The following is a 17,386-nucleotide window of genomic DNA, read 5'->3' on the forward strand; positions in this document are numbered from 1 at the left end:
CTGCAGTCTAGAGCCAGAAGGAATAATTGATGGTCACTTGAGTCCTTGAATGCAATGGACAACCAGGAATTCTTGAGCAGCCAGACTCACCTTAAGATGCTGAATCATGTGCTTTCTTGATTTAAGGACTTCAGGTGCCAAGGGAATCCAGTTCACCTACTGGTAAATCGCTCCACCAGCTGTTGTCCCTCAGTCTTTGCCTTACCCATTATTTTCTGGGATCCCTAGTATCTTATAAGCACAAATCCAGCCACAAGCAAGAAAATACACTCATTTAACCTCCTGCTTTATAAATGTATGTGTATGTGTGTGCACATGTGTGTACATACATATGCAATGCAGTACATCTATGTTCAGGTACCCATCTGCAATCAAGTGCCAGTTCAGTGGGTATGCTTGCCATGGCTGTTCAAAATGGAGTGGGTTAGCTGTAACCAGCAGTCAATTGGTGAGCAACGTGCTGTACAATGTTTTAAGTCAGGGAAGAGAATGCTTTTTTTACTGATTTACTGAAAAGTGTCAAATCACACTGGGAAAGCTTACAGAATCCAGCATAGGATTGGGCAGGGGTCTCACTAGTTGCTGGGCAGCTTGGGCTGTTTTACACATTCTGGCACCTTCAGTCCTGTGTGCAGAGTCACCTGCACAAAGAAAAAATAACATGTAAATTCAAAACTGGGACATCCACAACAAAAAGCACTTGTGAAAGCCAAGAGCAAGTAAATGACAGAGGAAAGGCTGTGAGACAAGGTCGAGGTTAAAATCATCAAGAATATTGGTGGAGCCAATATCCAATCCCTGAAATAAACAAGTTTCCCTCCTCCTTCTGTCATCCCATCCAAGGTGTTCATCTTGGGGTTTAGAAGCCAGGCATCCGTATCTCTTCCCAAATCTGGCCACTGTTATTGAGGGTGCTGCTTGCTAGACAGAATGTGGATGTTATCTTTGTGTGAAGGGTCCCCAAATACTTCAGGAGTGGAGCACATGTACTAAACATAAAAAAAAATCCTTTTATCTTTGCTGTCTGGCAGAACAGAGGACGGGACATTTTAGTGCTCCTTCTATTACCTGTCATCTCTACAAGGTCAGAGTTCCCACACAAACATACCAGAGCATATTTAACAGAAAACACAAGATTAGTTTCTGAGGTTCTCCCTGTTCCCTTGTCGGCCATGCTCTGCCCTAATTCAGTTGTGGTAAGAAATGTAAGGCAGGTCCGTAAAGCAAGTAGTAGTTAAAACTGAACTTAGGTTGTGAGTAAAAATCTGTGTTGAATATTATAATGAGGGGCCCAGAGAAGTGCTTGTATCTTCCATGTATGTGCATCAAATGCAATAATGGTTATGAAACCTTTTTGAAAGATTTGGATGCCATCAGTAAAGAATGCTAAATGGAGATGTACTAACAAGGCCATGTGAGGCTTCTGGCTTAAATGATGAGCATTCCACCCTTCGCTGCATTCGTCCTGCCTAACCTAAGCTGACCTCCTTCAGTCCTCAGGCTTCTGTGTGCTTCCATATGCTCTCCTTTACACCACATCCTGTTTCTATCCATACTCAGAGGTCTTGAAGTAAAAATGCAGATTGCAGAGAGCAATCTCCAAAATTCAGAGAGCAGGAATTATGTCTTCTCTGGTGCACTAATTCTCTGACCTACATTGTCCTTGCTTTCTCTACCACTGTTGCTCACATTTCTGTCCCTTGCCAATGTTAATACCTCCAAACATAAGATCTAAGAGGAATTACAATATTCATGTTTTTCAGTCAGACTAGCAGAGGAAGCCTTGCACTGCTGCTTTCCAAGTGAGGAACTGCAGCAAAATAAGTGTAGGAATTAGTGTGTGCAGGTACTTCCATTGGGTTTTATAGCATTACTCCTCACATCTGTGAAGCAAGGCAGAAGGTCAAATGTAGTTTTTCAAAAAGTGTTAGTAGCCTAGGTGTCAGTCTGAGAAGGAAAGAGCCCTTATCCATTCCATCTAGAGACAACATTATCAGCCCCAGAAGCAATGGCAGCATACATTCTGTTTCAGATGAGAAGGGTAAGTGGGACTGAAGTGCAGAAGACTTACCTGGACATTTCGATTGAGGCTTAATGCAGGCATGAAGACACCCTCGACATTTTCAAATGCTGGAGGTCCTTGCTGCTGCCCATTTATGTAAAAGGTCAGGTTGTGCTTGTTCAGATCCAGGAGCACACCAACAGTGGCACCTTTAGAAACTCCTCCTTCAGTCCTAAGGTAGAAAGGGACCGCACTGTTGGTGAATGCTTTTTCTATGACAACATGGTTGTCTTGCTAAGCAAAGGGGTAGTGGAGCAGCATGGTGAAATGGTTATCTCTGCAACATTTGTCGAGGAATGACCTACACCTTTATCCAAAGCATACGTACCACATTCATGGGAGTTCAATGGAGGGGTCCTAAAGAGAAATTTGGTTCATCTTTCCTTAATGAGCAATCTAAGAGCTGAAAATGGAGCACAGATACAAGAGGTCCCCTTGGCTGATGAGTAATAGGGAGGCGAGCGGGTCAGGTCGCTACTGAGTGTGTGGGACAGGAGTCCTTCGAGACATAGCTCCTCAGAGCACTCCTGCTATAGTGAATAGATGCACAGCAAGGAATGAAAAAGCAAAGAGCTGGTTTCCTAGGCACTCATTTCTGATTGTTAAGCCTGCTAACATCTCAAGATCCAAACTTCTAGTTTCAGTGCTCACCTTGGCATCCCCTAAGGGGAAGCAGCTTTCCAGAGACCAGGGAGGCAGTACAGGTACAACAGATAGTGGTTTGGGGGAGGAAGGGAAGGTGGGGCTGGATAAGGATAAACATAGCTTCCTGACTGACAAGTGGCTCAGCAAGTGTGCAGGCATGGTTATTAATACCAGTGATAATTGGTTGTGTCAGGAGCAGATGCTGAGAGTGACTGTGGTATCAGAGCTTGCCAGGGCAGACTCAGCCAGCCATTACACGCTTGAGCAACTTGACGTTAATGCACTTTGATTTGGGGGTTAGTCAAATCCAGTATTACTTTAAAGAGTACTGAGCAACAAAATCTGCTAGATATGCAGATTTGCCACAGGCACTGCTACTCTGCTAATATCACGGCAGCTCTGTGATGGATTTAAAGCCTAACGATTTGTTCAGGGTAAATCAGATTTCAAATAATTTGCACTAGGAGCGGAAGCAGCTCTCTTTTGTCCCACACACTCCCATCAGGTCACAAGATTAATTCAATTATAACATAAAATTTATCACAATAGGTAGACAAAACATTTGAAAAAAAGGGAGGGCATGAGGGAAAGGAAGGGATCAAAATGTCGTTAGGAAGAATATAGTGCAGGATGAGACATTTTCATCTAGTCCACTAGGTGTCATGAACTGGTAACATGACAAATGGCATTTTCTTCGAAGGTAAAGATCTGTGGCATAGTAGTATAGTATAGAATGCTATTCTGACTTCTTCATTTAAAGCTCTTCAAACAATAGTGTAGCTGAGAATCAAGAAATGGCTCTGACTTGTGTTAGGTTTCAAACTTTACTATTCTCAGATTCTTTTGATTTGCTTTCTGGTCTTATAAGCACTAATAAGTTTCTTTTTGAGCTCCTCTCCAAAACCATAAAGTAAATTATTTTCCAACAGCAGTTAAGATGCTTACCTGTCCTCTGTAGATCAGTATCTAGACTGATTTTATTAAAAGTACTCAATCATAAAATTCATGAGATTGTAGGAAGTAACAATACCAGGATCTAAAACTATTTACAAATAGATGCTTCTCTTTTTTGTTTTGCCTGTTTATTTTTTCCCCCCTGTTTAGCAATGCCTTTGATTGTAGGGCATCACATTTTATATCCTGAAGTGTTTTAAAATAAATTTTTATGACATCCTTTTAAATTACATTGATTTTTTCATGGAGACAGAAACAGGAACTCTGTGTTTTATCACACTCTACAACTACCTGAAGGGAAGTTGTAGTAAGGTAGGAGTTGGGCTCCTCTCCCAGGCAACTAGTGATAAGACGAGAAGGCATGGCCTGAAGCTGTGCCAGAGGAGGTTTAGGTTGGATATTAGGAAGCACTTCCTCATGGAAAGGGTAATTAAGACACTGGAACGGACTGCCCAGGGAGGTGGCAGAGCTGCCGTCCCTGAAGGTGTTCAGGGAAAGATTGGATGTGGCACTTAGTGACATGGTCTAGTCAATGTGGTGGTGTTAGGTTATAGGCTGGACTCGATGATCTCAGAGGTCTATTCCAGCCTCAATAATTCTATGATTCTGTGAGGTTATTGTGCTCTTTCCTATATGATAAGTCAATTTGCTTCTTGTGAGTTCATTAGCTGCATACTGCACACTGACACTGAGTGACTCTTCTGCAGCATCTTGGGACAGCCCTGGTGAAGAGCAGCCAGATGCTGCCTGCAGTGCCCAGGGGAGACAAGCACAGGACCCAGCTGAGTCCCCTCCAGAAGCCATAGGGTCTCAGAGGCAGAGCAGAGGAAAGGGAACCTTCTTCCTTCCTTGCTGCCACAAGTCCTGCAGGACTTCAGCAGACAGAGTTCCTTGGCCACCACCTCCCCACAGTGACCAACCACTTCTAGCAGGACGAGGCCAGGGCAAAGGCAAGCAGGCGCACTTTGCCATGCTGCTTCCAGGGCAGCTGGACTTTTTCTGAGGCTGAACAGCTGGTCTTCAGCTGCTCTTTCTCCCGAGCATCCCGTGATTTCCCAGGCAACAGTACTCTGAGTACTCCAGTGTTTTCAGGACTACTGTCATGGTCATTTCCCATTGGAGGAGAGGTGAGAAGATCAAAGTTTCATGAGCAAACTTATGCAAAGTACTTCCTCACTCTTCTGTGTATTATTTAGATAGTATTACAGGATAATTTTTCTAATAAATGTCATAATTGCAATAAAAACACTAGCTAGCTCAAGAGACTCAAACTGATGCTCCTCTCTCTTGGTGTATTTCCGTGGTGGCATGTAGAAAAGCTGTTGCTTTACTGTAATGCATTTTTAAAACTACCTAATGACAGTTATACCACAGGCTCCTAATAATCTGCAAGACCTGTAAAAGGAACATACAAGTGTTTGTTACAATACTTCTTCAATAAATATTAAGCATTCATTAAAGGTTAATCAAGAAGATAGCAGCAGTTTTTCATTATTTCAATTAAATCTCACTTTTCACATGCCTTTCTCAGAGTCCTGAGTGGGGAAATGCTTTGTGGAAGCCTGGAAGGTCAGAGTACAGGTAGGGCAGTTTGTTAACATGAAATGTTAGGATGTTATTCTAAGATGTTTTCAGAAGCAGCTTGGGCAATGTGCAAAAAGGACTGCATGGACTGGTGTGAAGAATAGTAGTAAGCTTTGATGTTATTGAAAAATCAAGCTTTACAATTTATGAACACTTCAATAAACTGAAGAGTCCATTTAATTCTTCATTAACAGTATTTTAATCATGAGCTTTACAGTAACTTAACAACTTTACCATGTCTATTGTCAAGGACAGTATTTCTCAGTCAATTTTAACATTTTTGTGTGATGAAAATCTAGTCTTGAGATCTCTGAATTCAGTGAACAGACTCTCCTGATCACAAGGAGGCTTTAAAACTACACTCCAAATTCTCCAGATTTTGACTTGCCCCTTGTCTTTCAATATAAAATATTTCAGGGCAATTTCCATCTCATTCTTAACATAATTTTGTAGTGACTGGAATATCACCCAAGGTACCAGGTACTCCTGCTCTTGGGAACTTTGCCAAGGAATGGATCTATTGCACTAGAATAGTAGAATAATTCTGATTAGAAAAGACCTTTAAGATTATCGAGTCCAACCATTACCTAACTCTACCAAGCCTGGTGCTAAACCATGACCCTTTGCACCACATCCAGACATCTCTTAAACACCTCCAAGGATGGTGGTTCAAACACCTCCCTGGGGAGCCTATTCCAGTGTTTGAGAACTCTTTCAGTGAAGGAGTTTCTTCTAATATCTAATCTAAACCTGCCCTGGTGCAACTTGGGGCCATTTCCTCTCCTCCTATCATTTGTTACTAGGGAGAAGAAACCAACACCCACCTCACTCCAGCCTCCTTCCAGGTAATTGTAGAAAGCAAGAAGGTCTCCCCCTCAGCCTCCTTTTCTCCAGACTAAACAATCCCAACTTCTTCAGCTGCTCCTCATAAAATCTGTTCTCCAGACCTGTCACCAGCTTTATTGCCCTTCTCTGGACCCACTCCAGCACCTCAATGTCCTTCTTGCAGTGAGGGGCCCAAAACTGAACACAGTACTTAAGGTGTGGCCTCACCAGTGCTGAGTACAGGGAGACAACCATTTCCCTGGTCCTGCTTGTCATACTATTATTGCTGATTCAGGTCAGGATGATGCTGTCCTTCTTGGCCACCTGAGCACACTGCTGGCTCTTATTCAGCCAGCTGTTGACCAGCATCCCCACATCTTTCTCTACTGGGCAGCCTTCCAGTCACCTTTGCCCAAGCCTGTAGCACTGCATAGGGTTCTTGTGACCCAAGTGCTGGACATTCAGCATTGCCCTTGCTGAATCTCAAACGACTGGCCATTAATCCAGCCTGTCTAGATCTCCCTGTGGAGCCTTCCTACTCTTAAGTAAATCAATACTTCCTCCCACCTTAGTGCTATCTGCAAACTTACTGAGAGTGCACTCAGTCCCCACATCCAGGTCACTGATAAAGATATTAAAGAGAATTGGCCCCAGTACTGAGCCCTGGGGAACATCATTAGTGACCATCACCAACTGAATTTAACTCCATTCGCTACCACTCTTTGGACCTGGCCATCCACCCAGTGTTTAACCCAACAAAGCATTCACTCCGAGCCACAAGTCATCAGTTAATGAATGCCAGTGCCCCTTAGCAATGGGCATACAGCATCTTTGGTGTGAATTGGTTATTTCCAGGAAAAATGAGGCTGAAAGATACCTCACAAAGCTATATCCCTATCCTAAAGTGTTTTCTTAAACAGCTTGCTCAACCTATTCTCAAAGGTTCCCTCTGGTTTTGATAGCATTAGAGTCTTCTGTTCATGCCTCTTTTTCTAGCATTACAGCAGTCACACTAGTTTCAAAGGATGCAAGCAGACCCACTTTTGCAAGCAGTGAGTGAAAGGAACAGGAAAGTACTCTAAACATGACCGGTCCCATGAAAAAGTCTTTTAAGTTCCAACTCCTCTTACCATTGAAGTTAGTCCTTTATTTGTTGCCTTAATTTATTCTTATGAAGATTAGGAAGCATAAAATGATTACTGAGGTGTAGCTTCCCTCACAGTAACACTCAAGAAGGTAAAAGCCGACATTAAATTTCCTTTGGACTGTGATACTGTACTGTCATGCACTTCTTTCCAGTGAGGAAAACCAAGTAGGCAGCAATAACTGTTTCCAGGAGCCTACTCCAGCTAACGAGTTAAACCACTGACCTACTTGACTGTCACGGTTAAAAATGTAATGCCCAGACTCAATTTCATTGAAGCGCATGTGATTTCATAAGGCTGCACGGCCTTTATGAGCGTGCTTCCCTTGAACAGATATTCCATGGGTCTACCCATGCCTTGGATGTGCCTGCAAAGCCTTTGTGTTTTATCTAGCAAGAAATGGGAAACTACCATCAGCAGAAAGCACTTTGTTCTCTTGTTTAAGCAGGATGATTGGAAATCCAAAGCGTTTCCATTGTTTGTGCTTCCCAGAAAAAAAGGCTTTTGCCCAGCTGACATGTTGTTTGCTGGGAGGAGTTTGACGAGGACCAAATACATAAAATAGGTTTCTGGGACGGTAGTACGCAGAATGGTTGCCAGGTTTTTTTTTTCCAGAAAACATAAGCTGTTCCACAGAGCATTAAAATTAATACAGCTTAACATTACTTCCACCCTAAATCGAATCAAGATGTTAAAGGGACAGAGAACCTTTAGATTAAGCTTATTTTATTATGTTGCTTTACTCTACATTGTCTTAGGACAGGATCTAAGGTCTTTGGAGCCATGGAAAACATCCCAATTTACTTCAGAGACCTTTAAATCCAGCTACAAGATTCTTCCACCTCTCTGTAATGAACTGTAAAATCAAACTATGCTTCAAATAAAAACTCCCAGCAACTGCAGTATACTTACTTAAAATACAAATATGCTTTAAAGTATAAATGACTATTCAACAGGAGACATGACATCCAGTATTAGGATGCATGTTGGCATGGACTTCTCTAAGGAGTTAATAACTGTATTTGAGCATTTTAAAAATCATTGCAAGCCTTTCTTTTAATCATTTGATATAACAGAAGCAGCACCTGAGATAGTGAATGTGGAAGACCTGCTGGGATAGTCAGCAAAAGCTAAACCAAAAATTGATTCCCACTCTTCCACAGACCTATTATGCGTCCTTGGTCTGTCACTTTATTCGTACATCAGTCTCCCATCATGATAGAGTAGGTATAAAAATACACTATTTCCCCAAATAAGCAAGAGACTTAGGATCTCAGATCATACTCTTCATCAGGGAATGTCTTCTCAAGGGCTTAAGTCACAGCAGGGAAGATGCAGGCTAGATCTCAAGAAGAAACCGCTAACAGTGAGGATAACAAACACCAGCACAGATTGCAGTCAATGCCACTAGAGACTTTTAAGAAGGAATAAAAATCACTATATTTAGCAGGGAGATGGACTAGATGGATCGCTGAGACTCCTTCCTCTGATGCAAAGCGGAAAAAAACTGTAATTGATGAGAAAAGCATGCAAGTGGCACTTACCGATTGGTGTGAGAATTGCAATGCATGAACCAGCTGCGGTTGTTGTCAACGTACATGGCCCACGCCTTGTCATCCTTGCCTAGCATCATGTCCTTGACAACATTAATCCTGGCAATCCCGAAAGCTGGATCTGGATGGTTGTCATACCGGTCCACATGCAGTTCCCAGTAATGCACGCCCTTGGAGAAGGCTGCTGTGCCAAGAACAACCCGGTCGTCATAGCTATTGCAGGTGGCAGTCTGGTTGTCATTCGACAGCACTATGTCTCTGTGAGCTGAGGAGGGGTCGAAGGTGAACCAGGCCACTGTGGAAGGGGGAAAGGAAAGGCAGGATTATGGCAGAACAGGCTGTGTTCAAGCATCATCTGCTTTATTTCTATGAGGAGAATGAGATTCTGCTTTCCTGAATGCCCCAAATGCCCTTCCAGGTAATACAGATGATCTTTCCTTGTTACTGCAGGTACCTACATATTTCTTTGAACTGGTACCCTGCTGTTTGTCAGCTCGTGAATGCCTTGTGTCATCTGTGCTTGTTCCTCTGAATGCAATCTGCTAAGGGCAGTTGTCACACAGTAACAAGAAAGTAATTGAGGAGACAAAGGCTTTCCTACAGTGTCAGTGTGAGCTGAAATTCCCCCCACACCAACAATAACCAGGCTAGCTCAGTCTGGAAGCGAATGAAAGCTGTATTTACAAGCAGAATCTACAATCTATGATGAAATGCAATGAATATGTACAAATATACAAAATTCACAACATTTACAAATATATACAATCAACAGAAAAGCACAACCAAGCTCCCTTTGCTTCCCCCCAAAGGGGACCTTTCCCAAGGGGCCTCTCTCCCAGGGGCTTCCTCCCTCAGACCGTCCTGGCAGAAAGCAGTTAGTTAAAAGCAAAGAGAATTGTTAACTTAGCTTGTCAAGGTCAGTGTGTTATCTTCAGCCAGAAGAGAAGAAGAAACAGCAGCCAGACAGCCCAGCAAGTTGCCCTGACTGCAGACTGCCCCACTTTGTTTTGAGTAGTAGTTCTTAAACATTTCTATCTATCCAATGGAAGTGTTTAGTACAATCATTATTTTGCTTTCTTACACCCAATAGTGACTTATTTACACTCTTTAGCTTTCTCTGCTTGAACTTTGAGAAGAAAAATTAAAAAGACAGTTTCAAACCATCACACATAGTAAGTAAACTGCTCACATAGGTGAACTGGTTCAGGATCACCTTTGACGGAAATGGAGTTCTGTCTATGCTGGTGAGGACTGACTTTGCTTGTTTATTAAAGGAAGAAACAAACAAACAAACCAACAGAAATAGTATAAATATTTTATACTGGCCTATTTTGGTAACACAGCATAGAAGTGCAAATGATAATAGCATACACTTCTCAATTAATTACAATATCATTAATGAAGCTGAACTTCTTGTAATGCCCATATGGATGTCAAGTATAATTACAGAGGAACAAGCATGAATTCCCATCTCTGTATTATCAAACCTTGCTGTGAAATTGAAGCAGCAGTGAAGAAAATGGCAAATTCCAAACATATACATAGAATCGAGTGGCACAAAACTATCCTGTGTGTTGCATAACTCCTTCTGAGTGCTACAACAAGTAAGAATTTTAGTTAGATTTCAAACTCCTACAGCCAAATAAAACTGCATTATTTGAAACCAGAAGTGTTAGTGATAATGGAAAATCCTAAAAGTGCTAGGAGAAGATCTCAGTCCCTGTGCACACTCAGGTCCCAGCCTCTCTGCTCGGATGATGCAAAATCTCCATGGCAGTAAATGCCAAAGACATTAGTGGGTATAAAGGGATGGAAGTGTCCTGCCCCTGAGACGGGCAGCTTTTCAATTAGAAACTGGCAAAAATCCAACTCACCATCTGATGTCTGTAAAATAACTGTCTTGCTGTAAGGCCCAACTCCTGATGAGTTGAAAGCTTTGACTCTTGCGTTATAGGTACTGTTGAAATGAAGGCCATCAATGGTGCAGAGAGTCTCCTTGCCAACATATACTTCCTAAACAGTCAAAACCCCCAAAACAACCCAAACAAACAAACAAATAAAAAAAAAAAGATAGAGAAAGAGTAGCATAGTTTAAATGTCTCTCTGTACCTTGTGATCACATAAAACCTTCTAAACGTAAGCCACAAATGAAGAGCACCCCAGGACATAGAAGTTACGATGTTTTAACATGGACAGTGGGGACACTAAGGTGAAGATGAATCTGGAAGGGTACAGCAATAAAAGGCAACATAGAAAGATATTAATTTTTATCCTTTTTTCTCAATATCTACTCCAAAACACTGTTTTGGACAGCAGTCAGTGTCTGACCCACCATGGCTATTCTTATAATTATGTAGGACCAAAAAAGGGGGCATGGAAGAACAAAAACTAAGTGCAGTTTATTCTGTTGGAAAGGTTGACTCATGCCTGTGTTAAAATATAATTTTTAATACAAAGATAGAAGGTATTGATCTCCTAAAGATTAGGATCACGTGATGAAACAGTAACTAGACAAGAGACATCATAGAAGTTTTCAAGGACTTATTAAGCAGCAAGCACTTGTGTAATGTGATATAGTTCAGGACAGGACATTTATACAGAAAAGGAAAAAATCCTCTCTTGGCAGTGGTTTGAAAGCCACAATTCCTTTCCACCTCCAGTTTCTCAGATTTTGTGAAATCTATAGATCTGTGGTAGCAAAAACACTAAAGAGCTTAAGGCTGTGACTAAACTCCCTCACTCAGGCCTCAGTTCAGTTAAGACACTTAAGTATGTGTCTAAGAGTAGTCCTGCTGATTAAGACTCTTTGATATGCACCTGAAATGAATTAAGTATGTCAACAATAAGAAAGGGGTTACTAAAGTTTGCAGTGGGGCCATGTGTTTATCCACTTTAAAGTACACTCAGCATCATTGCTTTCAGATATATAACCCTTCATGAAAAGGGTCAGCAAACTCTTACCTAAATGGCGTTGCTGAGAAGCCTGCTATTTATCTTTCAATAGGTAAAACTGAGGATGTTTCTACCACAGCAAGCAGAGTGTTCCCTTGAGAAGCTGTCCCCCTGGATTTTTAAGGATTGAGATAGTTTTGTACCTTTGTCAATCAAAATCTTGACATGGCAGCGCTGGCAATCTTAGAAACCTTTGCCAGTTTCAATACACACCCCCCTCAAATGGGCTTGAATACACACCAGTATGACATCTTATTTATTAACAAGTATTTATTTAGATGTGAATAGCACTTGAAAAGGTTTATCCAAGGCACTGGAATTCATAACACTTTGTTCCTAACTCTTCATTCATCATAGAATCATAGAATCATAGAATCATAGAATCAAGAAGGCTGGAAGAGACCTCAAAGATCATCGAGTCCAACCTGTCACCCTAAACCTCATGACTATCTAAACCATGGCACCAAGTGCCACGTCCAATCCCCTCTTGAACACCTCCAGGGATGGTGACTCCACCATCTCCCTGGGCAGCACATTCCAATGGCCAACCACTCTCTCTGTGAAGAACTTTCTCCTCACCTCCAGCCTAAACCTCCCCTGGCGCAGCTTGAGACTGTGTCCTCTTGTTCTGGTGCTGGTTGCCTGGGAGAAGAGACCAAACCCCTCCTGGCTACAACCTCCCTTCAGGTAGTTGTAGACAGCAATGAGGTCACCCCTGAGCCTCCTCTTCTCCAGGCTAACCAGTCCCAGCTCCCTCAGCCTCTCCTCATAGGGCTTGTGCTCAAGGCCTCTCACCAGCCTCATTGCCCTTCTCTGGACATGCTCCAGCAATTCAACATCTTTCCTAACCTGAGGGGCCCAGAACTGGACACAGTACTCAAGGTGTGGCCTAACCAGTGCTGTGTACAGGGGTACAATGACCTTCCTGCTCCTGCTGGCCACACTATGCCTGATGCAGGCCAGGATGCCATTGGCTCTCTTGGCCACCTGGGCACACTGCTGGCTCATGTTCAGAACGTCATGCACTGACAGCACTCCTAGCTACTAAAAGACTAACTATAGAGGCAGCTCACAGTAGCCATTCACAAAAGTACCTTTTCACACTTTCAGTGTGGAGGCCAGCTTCTTCAAATCCAAGTGAAATGATACTTGGACCAAGGAACTGAGGAGACTTTCCAGAAACACAGTGCCCTCTTCAAAATGCCATGCCAACATCAGTGTCTCTTCTAATGAGGGGAATCCAAATCAGATGTATTTGCTGGCTATGGGTGTTCACTTGGTACAGGCAGGCAGTTCCTTAGGTGAACCTGTTCCAAGCCATTTTTTCAATTTGAGGAACCTTTAGGTTTTCAGTGAGATGCTCCCAAAGACATGCCATCATATGTTTTTGGCAAAATTTCCCATTTCTAAAGAGAGCATCTGTCCTTCACAATGATCTCCAGATGCTTTCAGGGCAAGTAGACCCCAAGGAATACATTGTTCAAGCCTGGTCTTGGAGCAAGAGGAGGATGAAGCCTGCCTGAGGGGGAAGGGCCACAGCTTCCAGCAGGACATGGATTGGAGAAAGCTGACTGAATTATTTCTGGAGTTTGTTTATCAGGATGTGGTGAGAAGGAATAGGAGCCTATAAGTACCCTGCACTAGCATCCAGGAGCAAGCAGTTGTGGCATCACCCTGAGGGTCTGGAAGGACAGCACTCAGGATGCCTTCCCATACTTATCAACCCCATCACCACATGCGTGTGGAAAGCTTCCACCAGCCTGGTCTCATTCACTCCCTGTATTTGTATGCAGGATCCCATTTTTACTCATAAAACCAGGAAAAATTTGAGTTGCATTTCTGGACCAAGAATCTCAGCTATTGAATTGGTGTGCATGAACAGAGGAGAGCTCCCGAGAAATTTCTGTTCTGTGGAATGAACCACTTTCAGCTTCTGTAGGCTAGTATGGGATTTTCTGCTCTGGTACACTCCAGAGGGACTTCAATTCCCTCTTTGCCAGAGCCTTGAGGATAAGCTCAACCAGACTTCCAATCCAAGTTGGGGGTCCTTCAAATAAGCAGCATCTGCACTACTTTCTATATCCACACAATGGAAGCAGGGATGTTTTGACAACCCGTATCTTTCCTATCCCTTCTTCCCACCTTCAGGCACAAATCCATATCCTGAGAAAACTCACATACAAAGACAGACAAATAAATGCTGAATGAAATTCTCACTCGGAATTGGCCACCATCTCCGTCATCAAGTTCCAAGATATAACCTTCCACCGGGTTGTGGCTCAAAGGTGGCATCCTCCAGGCCAATGTCACACTGTTGTTTCTGGTGCAACACTTCTCCAGCTGCAGCAATGGGACGGGTGGCACTGTAACAGGAACTGGGTACAGATTAGTGTAACTCTGCCCTGCCCCATTAGTCTGTGTTGCAAGCAGTATGGTGATCGCTCACCTCACTCCCCTTGCATAGGAGTCAATATTCATTAGGAAGAGGGTCCATTCCCTTCCTTGGAACAAAAGGCAGTAAAAAAATATGTAAAAAATGTCATTATTTGGTTAGACAAATATGAAGTACATAAACAGAAACATATCTGGACATGCTCCTGGTGCCTCATAATAACTACAGTCTGGGGACTTCATGTATGGTTTCCTTCCCAGGGGTCACTGGCTGGAATAGTTTGTTTCTCACTCTTGAGCACTTTTCCCCCCACTGTCCCCAAAAGGGAGCAGTGGTGACAGAGGGTGTCTCAGGCCATGAGATGTCATGGGAGATGCAGTGCTGCCAGGAAGCCCAGCTCATTAATGAAGAACTGGGTTACTAACTAGCAGAGCAGCCACTCCTCCGAAAGCCACAGCAGTATAGAGCCTGAACTCCACCGACATCAGGAAAACAGTTCTTGACAACTGAGGTTTTTACAAAGTGTAGTCTAACACACCACCATGCCCATCCCCCTAGCTTTTCATCAAAACCTCCTTGGATATTTATCTTTATGGCAACCAAACTTAAAAGCAACTTGAAGAAAATTGTTCCATTTCCAAATTGTATCTAATTCCTTTGGTTCAAGTAGTAAAAGGAAATTCACCACAGAAGACTGCTTGTGGCCCTCTCCTTTCTGAAATTACAGGTGCAAAATTATCTGCCAAGAGGCTTTTTATTGAATTGCTCAGGAGAAACACCAAGAGACAGTTGGCCAGACCAGCATCTTGATAACAAAAATAACTAGAGTAAAATATTCAGCTGTGCTTCTGCAGGAAAGAGGCCTCCACCACACCTTCTCTGCTAAACACAACTAAACTCCCACTGTTCACTCTTTGCTAGAAACTATAAAGAGAAAAATATCAGTCTTCTAGAGAGATCTGGCATGCATCTTATGAAGTGTTGGAACTGCACAGGTTAACTGGGATGTAAGTGATGCACAGACCCTGCTTGATCATCTGCCCAAGGCTGAATTGCACTGTTCAGGATCATTTCTGCAGAACTCAACTGTGTCTTACAAGGAGCTGAGTGCTCTGAGCATTCATTGACTTTGCTCTTAATAATGTTATTTTCCTCTTATCTACTCTGCTTGAGCATCTAGTTTATTTTCTTCCCTCTGTATACATGAGAGCTAAGCCCTTGAGCTGCTCCTTTTGTCCTATTTTACCTCTCTAGATAAAAGAGGATTGTTCCTGTTTTGTGTACCAAGCAGTCCATAGGAAAATAGATGTTACTGTGATGGGGCTAAGTCTTCACCCCCACTCTGGAAGTGACATGCAAGTTAACATCACATTTGTAACAAACAGTGTAGAAGCTGCTGTGGCTTTTTGCTGGTATCCATCACCAGGGTGAACACGGATGCCTGGTAGCCCAGAAGAATGGTTGCGGTCTGAAACAAAAGAGCTTGCTGTGAAAAGAGTGAAAAAAACCCTTATTCCTGCTCCTTGATATTTAAGGATGATTCACAGGGTGTCATAAATAAAAATCTGTTGCTTTTTCACATGTAAAGTTCAAATTTTTCTCTAGGAGACACTGTTTCTGGAGAAGTAACAGAAATGCGATATTATAAGAGTAAAAAATGTGAAAACGAGGGTTTCAGACATAATGGGATTTTTTTTAAGTAAACCATTTTAACTTTAGGGTTTTGTTTGTGCTTGCTAGCCAGGGAGAAGATAGGACTGTATCAGCAATCCAAACTCCTGAGACTTGAGTTAACTGGTAAACCTCTTAGAAGGCATCCACTGGGTCCTTCTCACTTCTGAGGCTCCCTCTGGCAAAACTCTATGAAAACCTAAATCCTGAAGTTTAAAAAGTGCAAAACAGACAACACTCCCTCACCTCTGAATAAATCACTAATTTCTCCAATCTCTTGTGAATATCTCCTAGGAACAATGACAGACACTGTTCATGTAATGCACAATGCTGAAAAAAAAAGAAAAGAAAAGGCAGATTTTTTCCAGGGGAGGGTGTTTTAATAGTCCCTTTTAATTGTGGAAGTAAGAATGCTGTCATGAAATATGTGTCCACACAGCATAGCACTGCTGTTCCCACTTCCCATAGGCAGTGAATTTTGGCCCTATTTGTCCGAGTCCCACATACTATGAGGCAGTGTCTCAACTGCTTTACTGTGTCACCAGATGTTTGTTTTTGTGAGTAATCCTTACCAGTCTCTTACTCCCTTTGGGTCAGCTGTGGCCTGAACTGCACAACCTATGGTAACTGAAGGAGAGGTAAGAAGCTCCCCCCAAGCAGCTGTGCAGCTCTGCTGGATGACACTTGTTTTGCCTGCCTTCCTGCCACCTCCTGTGGACGTGGATGAGCAGATATTTGCCTTATCTCAGACTCCCTTTGGGAGGAGAAAAGGAGAATGTTGGTAAAGATCATAGGAAAGTGTGAAGCAATCGAATAATAGGGACACTGGGATAAACTTCATAGTGAAGAACAATAAGACAGGACTAAGAAAAATATAGGCTAATTGTCATAAAAAGACCCAAAAGACTCAAATGTTAAATTACAGTGCTGTCCCAGTTCTTGTTCAGCTTAAAGTTCTCTAGAGAGTTTTTGAAGGAAAAGATTAAAAATGTAAAGGGAGAAATGATACTGCATTGGCACATTGAGACCTATCAATGAGGCTGAATGATGTCCTGTTGTTTTAACAGTGCTTCAAGCAGGTCACACTTAGCTAAAAAATGTGATACTGTTGTTTCATGTCAACTCAGCAGTTTCAGAAAAACATTGCTCAATGTATCTCAAAGCTGATCTCACAGGACAGAGAGCGTGGGGCTGCTCTAAGATGTTGCTTGTTATTTCTACTCTTGACAAGCAAGTTGTGTAATGATGCCTCCACCCTCCCAGATTAATTTTTAAAGAACTAAATGCAGTTAAAGAACAGGACTCTCAGAAACATGAAAACTCTGACCAAAACCTAAGTATGGCCCTCTGTAATAGCATGAGGCAGTGCCATAGCAAGTGCCATGCCACCAGTGTTACCAAAAAGAGAAGTAAAGACTACAAGTGAAAACCTGGGTCCCTGACACAGAGCAGAGAGAATCAGGCATAAAGCCTACAATGTCAATCTTTAGTTATCAGGGCTGTGCAGCCCACAGTTGGAGAAGCAGAGATTTGCATCTGGAGAAGTGTCTAGGGAATCTTTATGGACTGGTTTGCACAAGAGGAAAGGAGTCACTCCTGACAA

The 17,386-nt window shown here is 42.6% G+C and overlaps 1 protein-coding gene across 3 annotated transcripts in view; it reads right to left on the minus strand.

The window, feature by feature from the left end:
* Positions 1–575: 575 nt before the first annotated feature.
* TRIM67 (tripartite motif containing 67) overlaps positions 576–17,386 on the minus strand; it is a 34,518-nt gene continuing 17,707 nt past the window's right edge. For all 3 annotated transcript variants that reach the window (XM_054393427.1, XM_054393419.1, XM_054393412.1), the window contains 5 exons: positions 13,938–14,083; positions 10,643–10,781; positions 8,760–9,063; positions 2,072–2,234; positions 576–641 (listed from right to left, as the gene is read on the minus strand). In XM_054393427.1, coding sequence (XP_054249402.1) covers positions 576–641; positions 2,072–2,234; positions 8,760–9,063; positions 10,643–10,781; positions 13,938–14,083 — 818 coding nt within the window. The remainder of the gene's footprint in view (positions 642–2,071; positions 2,235–8,759; positions 9,064–10,642; positions 10,782–13,937; positions 14,084–17,386) is intronic.

This window comes from Indicator indicator, chromosome 2, assembly GCF_027791375.1.
Source record: "Indicator indicator isolate 239-I01 chromosome 2, UM_Iind_1.1, whole genome shotgun sequence".
Lineage (NCBI taxonomy): Eukaryota > Metazoa > Chordata > Aves > Piciformes > Indicatoridae > Indicator > Indicator indicator.